The 13,277-nt window shown below is 42.5% G+C and overlaps 1 protein-coding gene across 1 annotated transcript; it reads left to right on the top strand.

The window, feature by feature from the left end:
* Positions 1 to 35: 35 nt before the first annotated feature.
* On the top strand, positions 36 to 3,415 carry MRPL32 (mitochondrial ribosomal protein L32). The gene is made up of 3 exons (XM_015819356.1): positions 36 to 460; positions 1,770 to 1,951; positions 2,777 to 3,415. The coding sequence occupies exons 1-3, from the start codon at positions 364 to 366 to the stop codon at positions 3,029 to 3,031; spliced, it is 534 nt and encodes a 177-aa protein (XP_015674842.1). The 5' UTR covers positions 36 to 363; the 3' UTR covers positions 3,032 to 3,415.
* Positions 3,416 to 13,277: the final 9,862 nt, after the last annotated feature.

Here is a 13,277-nt window from a genome sequence, read left to right as displayed (position 1 = left end):
GGGAGTTTTACGCGTGCGCAAAGAAGGAAACCTTTCTGGCACGTGATTTCCGCAGCTTTATGACAAATGAAGTTCACCTGATAATTCCCGAAAGCAGCACGTGGCTCTGAATTTCTAGGAATGCCGTGAATTATGATAAATCTGGGAGATGGGCTACAGGTGCTCTCAGTGGCAGCCTCTTGTGCACTTTGAAAGTCAAAAGTCGCACAACGAGAACGGTAGTTACTCAAAGACGTGTGACAGTCACATGCCAATGTGGGTAGTTTGACTCCGTTTCCCAGGATTCCTTGCGGTGGCTACCAACACGGATTTCGTAGGAAACCTGTGGGCGGAGCCGCGAGGGGTGCCGGGAAAGCGAGGAATATGGCTGCTGTGTTGGTGTTCTCATCCCCTTTCCCCAAACTCCGTCGTTTTCTCCGAAACTGCTGGGGGCAGCTTGGCGGCCACGCAGGGCCATGGGGTAAGGTTTGTAATGTGCTGTTCATCAGGATAGCCCTCAAGAACTCAGTGGAAAATTTCCACGGTCATCTTCCAGCTACTCGTTGGAGGTGCTTGCGTCGCTCAATCCAAGGGGGGAATTGAAAGCTTTTTAGAAAACTGCTTTCTTATGAACTCCGTGCGAATTTGCTAGTCAAAGTAGCTTCGGCTTCGGTGCTTGGATCTCCTTTTGTCTGTTTGCTTCCTTGCCTGTTGCTCTTTTTCTGTTCTTTCCCAAAGCAAAAAAGCATAGTAGGGACAAAATGCAGGGAGATGATTTCCTTTGCTTTTTGTTTGTAATCTCGCTTTATAGTTTTTAAAGAGAAACCGATTGTTAGTTAAATGGAGGATGGCATTAAAGCTGAAAGTAGTGCATTCTTATAATATACTCCCTCGTGCGTTGTTCATAGTCTTAACATGTAGAAACAAAATATTAGAGAAACAATAAAATGTTATGAGAATCGGTTTATTGTAGAAGGATGTGAGTTTTAGTCCCACCTTAGGCAGGAAGCCAGCTGAGTGACCTTAGGCAGTCCCGACTGTCACCAGGAGTCAAAAACTGACTTGAAGGCACATGCAAAAAGATGAGGAACAAGAGAGATGATTTTTCATTTTTTAAAAATTGAATGATATGAAATACACACACACACACACTTTGGATTCTGATCCTGGGCATTCCATTGTATACCTATTTATTCAGAACTAAGTTCACTTGTTTTCAGGGCTGCCTAATTGCTCTTAACTGTTTGAAATTACTATCATAGTCATTAGACCTTATGTTAATATAATGATTTTTAATCTTCTATATAAATAAAAATGTAAATCTTCGTTTGTTCAAAATCTTAAATCTCCGAAAGTTCTTCAAAGATTGCCTTGAAATTTTGACACAACATTGCATTTGAATACACACGTGTTTTCATATACCTATATTATATACCGGTAGATGTCACACCTGTGACAGGTAAAAACATGCTTTTTTAAAAAAACAGCGCCATCTGTTGGACGTAAAAGCAACACACGCTTTTACCGCGTGGCTGGGTACAGCTAGTTGTTCAATAAATATGTTGGAAGTTCCCTGCATGAGTCCGAAAGCTCGGAAGACTAAGCCTGTGGTCCTGGTGACCGATCCAGATCAGATGTTGAAGAGTGCTGCTAATTTCAAATGTTGTCGGTTTAAAATCTAAATGCTAGTCAGTTTAGAATGAATCCCCTTAAAAAAGGCATTAAACTATTTAAACTATTTTAAATAGACTAAGATATGAAACTATTTGAGTTGATATCTTTTTCTTTAGCTCCTGCTTTAGCAGTACAAGCTCCAGATTCTTTACTCAATCCTGGGGAAGAGAAAACTGAGTATTTTGAAAACCCCAGCTTTTTAGACAGCATACTTTGGATGCCAGCTCCAAAGTCAAGGCGAACAATTGAAGTGAATCGCACCAGACGAAGGAATTCTAACCATCTTCTAAAAATAAAGGTAAATTGTTAAGTTTCCCTGTGCAGAAAATTGGACTTTGTTTAAATGTTTTGTTCTTCACTATCAATAGGAGTTGGCAAATAAGTTCAGAAATATAAATGAACATTTCTTTCAATGGGTTTGCTGTGAATGTATCGTATAAATCTGGGCAGTTTGTGGCTGCATGAAGTCGCTGCCAGCTGCAAATGTAGAACCAAAATTGGTTGCAAAATAGCTGTATTTTAGTGTGGTTTTGCTTTTATTTTGTTTACCTTAATTTCTAACCCCATGGAAAACAAATTGTTCCAGCTAGACAACTATCCATCTAACCACCATGGCAACTATTTTCTGCCTCGTTTCAGGCTGATTTTTAAGTAGGAACAAGAGAGTCCTGGGAAATGAATCATTTTATGCCCACCCTTGAGGTTCTGTCCTTGGAAAGTTTAAAGGCTGAGATAGAGCAAATTGCCTTTCAGGCGCATCATGCTGCCCTTCATATGCTGTCCCAAAAGTTAAAAAAAAAAAACAGGCTAAAATAAATTTACTTCTACTTCTTGATCAAACAGCCACCTGCAGCCCTGTAGCACATCAAGGGTCCGAGATCCAGATCCAGCCCTTCAAATATTGCCTGTTCCTACTAAAAATTAAAATATTAACTTGCAGACATACTTTGATTTCTACATAGCATTGGACAGTACTAGTCTTGTTGCATTGGTTTTATTATTTTGATATGTTGTTTAATCTTATTTTGCACTCCATTTTATTGTTACGTTAATGAAAAAAGTTAAGAATTTTTATAATTATTCTCTCACCGCTGCATTTTAAGATTCCTTTTTTTTCTTTTAGAGAAACATAGATATTTGTCCTGAATGTGGCAACCTGAAAGAGAAGCATGTTCTTTGTGGCTATTGTTATGAAAAAGTTAAACAGGAAACTTATGCCATAAGAAATCAAATTAGATTATTGGAAAATGGACCACATAAGGCTCCCATTATAGAAAGTATTGTGCTCTATACAGGAGAAAAACCCAGAAATGAAGATGAAGGCAAGCGAATTATCGAAAGGAACAGGAAACGTCCATCTTGGTTTACATTGGACTAAACAGACATCAAAGTGGAATGGTTGATTCCCTTATACAAATACTAGTTTGGATAGTAATACATTCAGAAGACTGTACTGTACTTTATACTGTAGTTGCTCAAGCATGCTATTTGCAGGACTATGTGTGTGAGTGTTTGTACTTTTTTTTATAGAGTCTGGGTTTTATTTTGTCTTTTAACATTCATCCAGAATTTAATTCTACATTTGGAATCTGTATGGATAGGGGAATTGGCTGTTAACGTAGTAATACCATAAGCTTATAGTAACCTGTCCTAAATAAGTTATCATTTGCAGAAGTGGTATGTAATTGCATACAAAGATGGATTGTATGTTATTTCAAATTGAATTTAAAATGCATTTGCAATTAAAGCATATTCAATTTCATGCGTCCTTTATTATTTCATTTTGCAGGCAATTTTTTGAGAAAGGTAAATGGCTGAGGAATACAGCTAATGAATGGCATCATGCCCAACCTAAATTTGTAGCTATTAATCAAAGTCTTCATTTAGTTTTGACAGCAGTCTCTTGATTGTATAAACTTGTTTGTTTGTTTTTATTAAAGTGGCTGCCCATATTACTCTGGGCACCTAACAACAGATAAGAGTGCTCTACAAAATGGAACCAAAAAGACATAGGTACACACACACACACACACACACATATATATATATATATATTACATATATAATCTATATAATCTATACTGATCACTGAAGCAAATGGATATTGATTAAAACCAGAGAATCTATCAAAGCACATACACAATCTAACAGTGATTATTGCTCTCACTTTACAATCTGAAATCCTTATTTCATTCACCAAGACCTGGCTGTCACTGGATGAGGGGATTCCCATTCTCAGAGATGTATCCAGCTGACTATCCCAGATTGTCACAGATCTGACTCAGACAGTGGTCACATACCAGATCTAATATTGTTATCGAAGAAATGTCAACATGATCTGATAGGGAATGTAACATTATCCCGCTGTCATGGTCAAATCATGCCCTAATACCTCTGAGACCCTTTTTTACCACACCCTTCAGAGAGATGGGAGGCATTAGAGTGATCATCCCTGGAGCCTCAGAGCCAAATGGGTTCCAGAAGAAACTGAGGGATATCCTGAAGGATTTATTACATAGCTCTGCCAAAATGTTAGTGAACGCTGAGCCTCTGGACAGGATTGCGCCTATGTAACCTCTCGCAACCCTTCTCCCATCATTCCCAGTGATTCCACAGAGAAATTGAGGATTCTGAAATGAATTAAGAGATGTCCAGGGTGCCGTTGGAGGAAAATGAAGGGTGACTCTGACTGGACACATCTTAGAACCGCTGTAAAGGCCTATCTCATGACTAAAATGGTGAAAGAATGCAATTTTTCTGCTCTTATTGCATCCACAGTGTGTCACCCATCGACTCTGTTCTGGATCATCCAATCCCTGCTGGCCAGCGGACTTGGATGATTGTCTTCAGGGCTGTGCAGAAGAATTTGTTGAATACCTTGGATAAGATTTGCTTGGACTCATTCCCAGTTAGAACCCTTGTGTGGGGCCAATCCTGATGAGATCTGTAGGGAGATATCTTGTCCAGTAATTTAGGAACAGTTTGGCCCTGCTGGATCTAGGGAAGTGGACAAGCCACCTCTCAATTAGACCCTTATCCCTCTTGGCTGGGGAAAGCCATCAAGATGGTGACTAGCAGGTGGGTTTATGCAGTGATAAATTCCTCACTGCAAGTAATCCCTGCTTTGTCCTCTCCTTAAAAAACCATTACAACTTTCATCCAATCTTCCTTTTTCCCTTTTTGACGAAGGTTTGGAAAAGGTGGTTGCTTGGTAGCTCCAGGAGTCCTGAATGAAACAGATTTTCTGGACCCCTTTCACTCAGGATTCAGATCTGGCTATGGGACAGAGTCTTGATCACACTCAGGGCAATCTCTGGCGGGATAGGGGTAATGCAACCATTCTCACTCTTGACCTCTCAGGGATACCATCAACCATAGTATCCCTTTGAGTCAGCTATGTGAATTGAGGCTGGACTCCTTTCTTCAAGGTCGGTCCCAACTACATGAAGTGGTTGGATGAGATCATCCGTTACCATGGGTTAAGATATCATCATGCTGAGGATAGCTCTATATCACTACACTTAGAGACCCAGGTAATATTATCTCTGTCCAGTCATAATGCCTGGAGGCCACAGGGCCTGGGTGAGGAACAATGAGCTACGACAACCCTAGCAAGGCTGAGTGGCTTTGGCTGCAGGGAGCCTCAATCTCTTTTATCATCCTTAGTTCCAAATGGGATTGCATTACACCATTCAGACCCAGTTTGCAATTTAGGGATTCTGGACTAAAGTCTCCTTCTCAAAGAACAGATGGTGAGTGTGACTTGGGGAGCTATTCCATCATCCAGATTTGTGCATCAGCTGCGACTTTTCCTGGATCATGACTCCCTGCATTCAGTTACTCAAGCCCTAATCTCTCATCTGGACTATTGCAATGCACTCTACATAGGACTACCCTTTCCATTTGGAAGCTTCAGTTGGTGCACAGTGCAGTTGCGAGAGCAGACGTTAGGGCCTCTCAGATAACCCTGTATTATACTTCAGCTCCACGAATGTCACTGGCTACCAGTCTGCTTCCGAGCGCAGTTCATGGTATTGGTTAATGCCATAGGTCCAGGCTATCTGATGAACCATATCCCACTAGGACAAGTTCGTCCTACTCCGTCAGCAGAGAAGGTCCCATCGTTAAAGAACTCTGACTATTGGGATCCAAAAGAGCCTCCTTTGCCACAGCACCCACCCTTTGGAACATCCTACCCTCTAGGATAAGATCTGCACCCATCTTCCTGTGCTTCATCAGGAGCCTGAAGACCTGTTGGCCTGGGACCAAATGGGAAAATTCCAAGCTGGAGGTGGCTGCTGGATTGAGAGCAGACTTTATATATGCTTAAATTTTGTGAAGCTGTTCTAGAGATGTAAATGGTTTGTAGCTACAGCTGGTTTTAACCTATTGAGGAACTTGAAAAACCTATATTTAGAAAACACTTCAGAATTTTAACAGATCTGAGTCCAAAAAATCTTATGAGTCATAAGGCCAACCTAGAAGCTTTTATTCAGGTGTGAAACTTAGCAGTGGAGGACCATACACATACAGCCATGGACTAATTGTAAAAATACTGACTGGACACGTCAAATATATAATCATGAATTTAGCTGTTTTCTGCAATCATATATTTTTATTTACATATACAGTACATCACATTGAATAAGACCTAGAGCAGTGATGGCGAACCTTTTAGAGACCGAGTGCCCAAACTGCAACCCAAACCCCACTTATCGCCGGGTGCCAGATGGGCGTGGCCCACTGGGTGGGTGTGGCCTACTGGGTGGGCATGGCCAGATCGATATAACTCGCATCAGGGGTGCTTGTATGGGCCTGGGCAGAATTGAGGGTCTCCAGCGGAGGGGGGTGGGACCAGGGCAAACGCCGGGGCATGGTCCACTGGAGGAGCCTCACTGAGCCTCAGGCCATGCAGGGGGCCCCTGGACGATGGCACAGACTGCCTGGAGGCCTGGGCAGCGGAGGTCAAGCGCCCAGCCCGGCCCTTGAGCTCCCACGGCACCAGGACTCCACAGCCCTGCCTACCCTAGCCGCACTTCCCCGAGGGGGTGCCCATCTGCATTTATCTCCTCCTCACAGGTACTGCTTCTCTGCTCGCTCTCCTTGGCCAGGTTGCTCATGATGGCTGCAGAAGGGTAAAGTGCGTAGGTCAGAGGGAGGCCCACTCCCTCTCCATGCAAGGAGACCTGGCTTTGCAACCAAAGCATCCTCAGCAATAGGATGGGAGACCACCAGGAGATGGCGAAAGGGCAACAGGGCTACTAGTGGCCAAGTACTAAGGCAGGACTTCCCTCACACCCTCCCTCCCTCTTATTCCAATCTCCCTCCTTCCTTCCTTCCTTCCTCCCTTCCTTCCTCCCTCCCTCTTTTTCATTCCCATCTCCTTCCTTCTTTCCTTCCCTTTCTTTCTTCCTGTTTCCCTCCCCTCCTTCCCTCCCTGTATCCAGGAAGGGATGGAGGGGGAGAGGTTGGCACCATCTCTCTAAAAAAAAAAAAGAGTTGGAAGAGACCTTTGAGGTCTTTAGTCCAAGCCCCTGCTCAAGCAGGGGACCTATACCATTCCAGACAATGGAATATCCAATCTCTACTTAAAAGCCTCCAGTGACGGAGCATCCACAACTTCTGAAGGCAAGCCTTTTCACTGGTTAGTTGTTTTCACAAGTTTCCTTAGTTCTAGGCTGGTTTTCTTCTTGATTAGTTTCCATCTATTATTGCCTTCTGATGCTTTGGAAAATAGGTTAACCTCTTCTTCTCTATGGCAGCCCATCAAATATTGGAACACTGCTATCATGTCACCACCCCTAATCCTTTTCTCTAAGCCAGACATATCCACAAACATTTGTCATATGTTTTAGCCTCCAGCCCCCTAATCATCTATGTTTACCATCCCTTTAGACCAGATGGTCCCCCTGGTTTGGTTTATAGAACAGTGGCCATGAGCAGAGCCTTCTCAGAGACAGCACCCCCATTATAGAACTTTCTCCCAAGGAAAATATGAACAGTGCATCCCTCACCCATTTAGAGGCAACTCCAAACACTGTTCAGCCAGGCATATGTAGAACAACACCACATTTTATGGTCAAACAGCACTAAGTAAATTACTACTAATATTTTTCTTTCATAAAGTACACACTTTTAATATTGTTTTAAGCAGTGCTGTTGATGCTTTACAATAGCTGTCTTTGAGAGTTTTTTTGTAAACCACCCTGGATTTCTCAGAAACATTTAATTTCGAATTAGATGTTGATTTAATAAATTAGGCAGAAGAAACATGTTTAAATACATCTAAATCCCACAGACCTACTGCCTCCTAGGCACAGACTGCAGAGAAAATAAGGCATTGCATTTCTAGCCAGCATAGCCACAGGATTATGGGAACTGTGGTCCATGACAGGGCTTTTCAACCGGTGGTACGCATACCCACTAGTGGTACGTTGGCACCTGGCAGGTGGTACGCATACGACGGGTTGAACAGCACTGTAAAAAAAGAGTGTAGAAGTGAATGAGGTGAAGCGGCAGCAGTGCCGCACAGGCTTGTGGGGAAGTCAGCTGGAACTGCACATTACCTGGGTCCTGCTGAGAGCCCAGGATCAGCGTGTACAGCTCTAGCTGATTGGGGGTGGCAGGCGGCCTCACCCAGTCTTCAGGCAAAGATTCAGCTGGGGCTGCATGAGGCATTGCCTGCCGTGGTCCTGTGGAGAGCCCAGGATTAGCACGTGCAGTTCCAGCTGATTGGGGGTGGCAGGCGGCCTCAACCAGTCTTCAGGCAGAGATTCAGCTGGAGCTACGAGAGGCACTGCCTGGGTCCTGGTGAAGGGGAGAAAAGAGATATTAAAGAGGGTGAGGGAGCTTCCGGTTCCGGGTCGCAGCGCTGCAGTCGTTTGCAGAGACTCGTCTCTTCGCCGGCCGAGTTTCCCCCGCCGGTAGACCTTTGATTGGGTCGAAAGTCGCCCTGGAGGGGAGACCACCGTTGAGGAGGCTTCCTGTTTGACTGCAGAAGGGGGGCGGCGCTCTCTGCAGTCCAAGCAAGCTCCTTTGGGCCGACGGAGTAAAGATCGGTCAGTAAAATGGCCAATCACTTAGCTGCATCAGCCGTAAGCCACAAGAACATCTAAGCGAAATAGAACCACTGTGGAAGATTCGGTGAGACCTTTCCTTGCCTCTCCCTTTCCTATTTACTCCTGTGAAAAGCCTTTGGAATCATTTCCCTATCTTTTTAAAGTGGCTTTATTGATGGGGGAAGAAAAGCCTTGGAACAAAAGAAAAATTAATTTTAACTTTTTCAATGATTGATTTTATTTTTGAATATTTGGGAGTCTTAAAATCCCTGTTATAGAAACTTAATATGCTAGCAATTTGGATATTTTTTTTTATTTTCTACTATTTTTATAACTAAAGAAAAGAAGGAAAAAAGGAAAAGAGGAAAGAAATTATTTTTATTTGGGTCTGGAAAGACTGAACTGGTTAACCCTCTGGGGACATCTTGTGGTGAAAATATTTACTGCAACTGTTATTCCCTTTTGAGTCTGATTTTGACCTTCAAATTATCTCAAAAGGGAAAGATAAAGAAGCTGTATAGCTGGGTGGAAGCGGATATTGACTGATTGTTATTAAATACAGCCTCCACCAAAAGAATAATGGTTTTATATACTACTGAAATGGAGGACCTCTGTCCAGATTTCAATTACAAGTATATATTGGACAAAATTCTTGAAAATACTGAACAAATAATTGCCTATACAAAAGAGATTATTTTTGAACGACAAATCAAAGCGCAAGATGTAAGTGAGCACTTTGTAAGCCAAGAAACAGCAGAAGGGTTATATACTCAAGAGACCCGTCTTCAACCTTATCCACAATTTACTGAGACGGAGGAATTAAACTTACATCAGGACTACCAACCTACACCGGAAAAATCTTTTGATGCTAATGAACAAATGACTTTTAGCACAGAAACTAAGGATGTTACCCCAGAACAGCAGGCTGATCTCCAGACTCCAACTGATTACCTGACAGATAAAAAACCAATAGGAGGAGAGCAAAATAATATTAAAGAAGACTCTACATTATTTTATAGACAATTTATTGAGACTTTGGATGATTCAAAAATGATTGTAATTAAACTAGACAATGGGAGATTCTCCCCTGATTTATGCGTTACAGCAAGAAATGGAGGGAGTTTTATTTGCGGACTTAGAGGCCTTACTATGGAAACCTGTTTGGAACAGAAAGAAAGCTAGAATAAGATATAAATATGGAATTTAAGATTACATTTATGGGTTGCAATGGCTTTATAGAGATGTGGATTGAGTTGGATTTGGATTTTTAAAAGGTGTTTTTAGGATAAGATTTAGAATTTAACATTGAAATATAGTAAGAATATAATTTTTGGAATAATAGATCTTCCTTCTTTTCTCTTTCTTTTTTTTGGTTTCTTTTTGTTTCTTTCTATATTTTTTCTATTTTTCCTATGCTTTTTTATTATTAGATATGATAGCTAATTTGTGGAGCTATAATGATAAAACGATTGTAATGATGAAAGAGATGAAATTAATAAATGAAGAATTACTGAATAAGAAATAGAATATAGTTGAGAAATGTAAGAATGTAATTATGGAAATAATATGCTTAAATAAGAGAAATTATGGATACCCGAATTGTAAATAATATTTTTGTTTAAGGCTAAGTTAGATATGGTATTTGGAAATTAATAAACTTAAAAACAGGGTTTGATTTATATCGATGAAAGGTTGCTGATAACGTCTATTGATTAATTGAATTCTTATTTAGGAATGTATTAATGAATTAATTTTACTTAGAAATGTATTAGTTTGACTACACTATTCTCACTGTTAGAGAGGGAAATTTTAAGGAGCATTATTTGAGCTATATATGTATGATATTATTGTACCTAACTGATTACCCTATCTCCACGTTGTTTCTTAAGCATTCTGTGTCATGTGTCTGATTAACGAAACACTTAAAAGGACTTTTAGGCATATTTTTATCCTAAAAGCAAAAATGGTAAAAATGGTAAAATCAATAAAATTGTTTGGAAAAAAAAGGAGGGTGAGGGAAGAGATGTTATTAAAGGGGGTGGGGGAAGAGATGATATTAAAGGGGGTGGGGGAAGAGATTATATTAAAGAGGGTGAGAGAGGACTACCTTTACTTTATCCCTTTTTTCTGCTCTCTCTCTCTCTTGCTCTCTCCATACACACACAGAGAGAAACCCTTCCTGCTTTCTCCTCCTTCTCAACCTTTCTCTCCAGCCACCACACGTTGCCGGCCGCCAGCAGTTCCAGGCTGTGGGTCTGCATTCCCCTCTCCGGCTCTACAACATGGCGGAGAGGGCGAATGAGAGCCGCCCGAAACTCACTTGCAAGTTCGGAGGGCTGGAGTTTCCTGGTGTAGCCATGCAAAGCCATGCTGCCAGGCTTCCCAGTGGCCAGCAGAAGGGAGATCGTGGCAAGAATGATCTTTTTCCCCATTCCCTCCGTGGCTCTTGAGCTCGTCTCGACACCTCTTTCTCTGTGCCGCTTCTGGCTTCTCACCTCTCCCTGCCCAGTTCTTGCAGCTGCTCCCTGACTCCCGGTGCAGACAAAGAAAGCGAAAGTGCTGATGCACGTGGAGAGGGGGAGGGAAGCAGCCCAGCCCTGCCTCCTTCTGGGACAATGGCGCGCGTGCCCACAGGGATGGCTCTGCATGCCATCTGTGGCACACGTGCCATAGGTTCGCCACCATGGACCTAGAGACTGTGTGTATGAAATTTCCAAAGCCACCTATCTCAGAAAAGTGACTCTGGGTGGCAAACAATCATAAATGCAGTTAAATGTTTGCCCAGCATGTGTCCAGATTCTGCAAATAATCTAAGGTCCATGCCATTCTTTGTATATTCAAAGAGCTACCCAACTTGATATTCTGTTGTCACAATCTAATTTGTTATTCTGGGTGTTTCTTTTCTCTCATGCAATTTCAGTGAGTTTGCTTTTTTTTAAAAAAAAAAGAAAAAAAAGAAAGGGATTGGCAAAAGGACCTGGAAGACTAGCTACCCTTAGGTCTGGCAGTTGGCCTCGTCAGTTTTAACATTTTCAGTTAAACTAAACAGGTCTTGCTTTTTTCTTTCTTTGTGTACCTACATCCAAACAGATTTGTTTTCTACATTTTCTTCCTCCTCTCTCCTATTGCAGCCACCTTTTATGCTTTTTCTTTCACTTCCTCCAAATCCAATCTCTCTATAACAGTGATGGTGAACATTTTAGACATCGAATGCCCCAAAACCATCCCACCCCCCTGCCCCCTCCTGCCTCCCCCCCCACAGGGCCACCTACTGCCTCCATGGCCCACCACAGATTGCCCAGGCGGCCCTGCAGTGCCATGGCGGCCACGCCTTCTGCCCGCATCATGTCCTTGGCTGCGTTGCTCTGAGCAGGCCACGCCTGGGGGCGACTCTCCTCCAGGGGGGCTGCTGGGGAGGGGGCCACAGGGGAGGCGGGGCTGGGGTGACAGCTTGCCCACAGAGAGGGCTCTGCGTGCCACCTCTGGCACGCGTGCCATACATTCACAACCATTGCTCTATAATATCTTCTCCAAAAGATAGAGATTTGTGCACATGGCAAGTTCAGGAATCAATATATTTTATAAATAAGGTGCCTACCTTCACAGGAACTAGTTCTAAATAATAATAATTTATTCCAATAATATAAATGCCCATTTTTAGAGGATGGCTTCTGGCAGGTATTCACATGAACATATTTGTTGGAGGGAAATCTCAGAAGTGATTCAGCTGAATTTATCAATCTTACAAGATAAGAAAATTAGGTATTATACAACATTTATTTCTGTGGTTTTAATTTTTCCAACTATCCGTTTCCCTTTTGGGGAACCATCTTATATTTAATATAATTTTCATTTTAGTGGTATGCTTTCAGATAATATGGCAAAGTATCAAGCAGAGGAAATGGAAAAGGAAGACAGAAGAGGGAGACAGAGTTGACTTAATATTTTTCAAAATGGTATTAATCTTATTTAAAATCTACAATTTTATTCTAGTCAACATTCTATAGGTGTTTTGATAGGACAGAATATTTTCATACTGATTGTGGGAAGAATTTATAAATTTTGTACCGTATATACCCGAGTATAAGTCGACCCGACTATAAGCCGAGGGACCTATTTTACCACAAAGAATTGGGGAAAAATGGTGACTCGCGTATAAGCCGAGGGGGCATTTTTCAGCACACACATTTTTCCGCCTGGGCTAACCGGCCTCTTTGCAACCCCACCCCTCTGGTAACCGCGCGATTGTAGCACTTTGCACAAAGGAGCAATAGTTGATAACACGCCCCACGTCAGCTGGAAGGGTATTCTTGGATAGTGAGAAGCTGGAACTGGCGGGCGGGCGAGAGAGGCGGGCAGAAAAAAAAGGGGGGGAAATCCACACACGCTCGCGCAGGGAAAGGGGGAAACAGGTGGGCCGGCCGGCTCCCCTCTCCTCTTTGTGTGTGTGTGTGTTTGTCTCTCTCTCTCTCTCTCTCTCAATTCTCCCCCACCCCAAAAGCGGGGAGGGGGCGACCTTGCAAAAGGGAGGGGGCTTCTCCCGGTTGCGGGGAAGGCTGGAGGTGC

This window comes from Protobothrops mucrosquamatus, unplaced genomic scaffold (genome assembly GCF_001527695.2).
Source record: "Protobothrops mucrosquamatus isolate PMUCROS unplaced genomic scaffold, P.Mucros_1.0 scaffold905, whole genome shotgun sequence".
In the NCBI taxonomy this organism is placed as follows: domain Eukaryota; kingdom Metazoa; phylum Chordata; class Lepidosauria; order Squamata; family Viperidae; genus Protobothrops; species Protobothrops mucrosquamatus.
The sequence above is the reverse complement of the archived record's forward strand: the minus strand, read 5'-3'. Positions and strand labels throughout refer to the sequence as shown.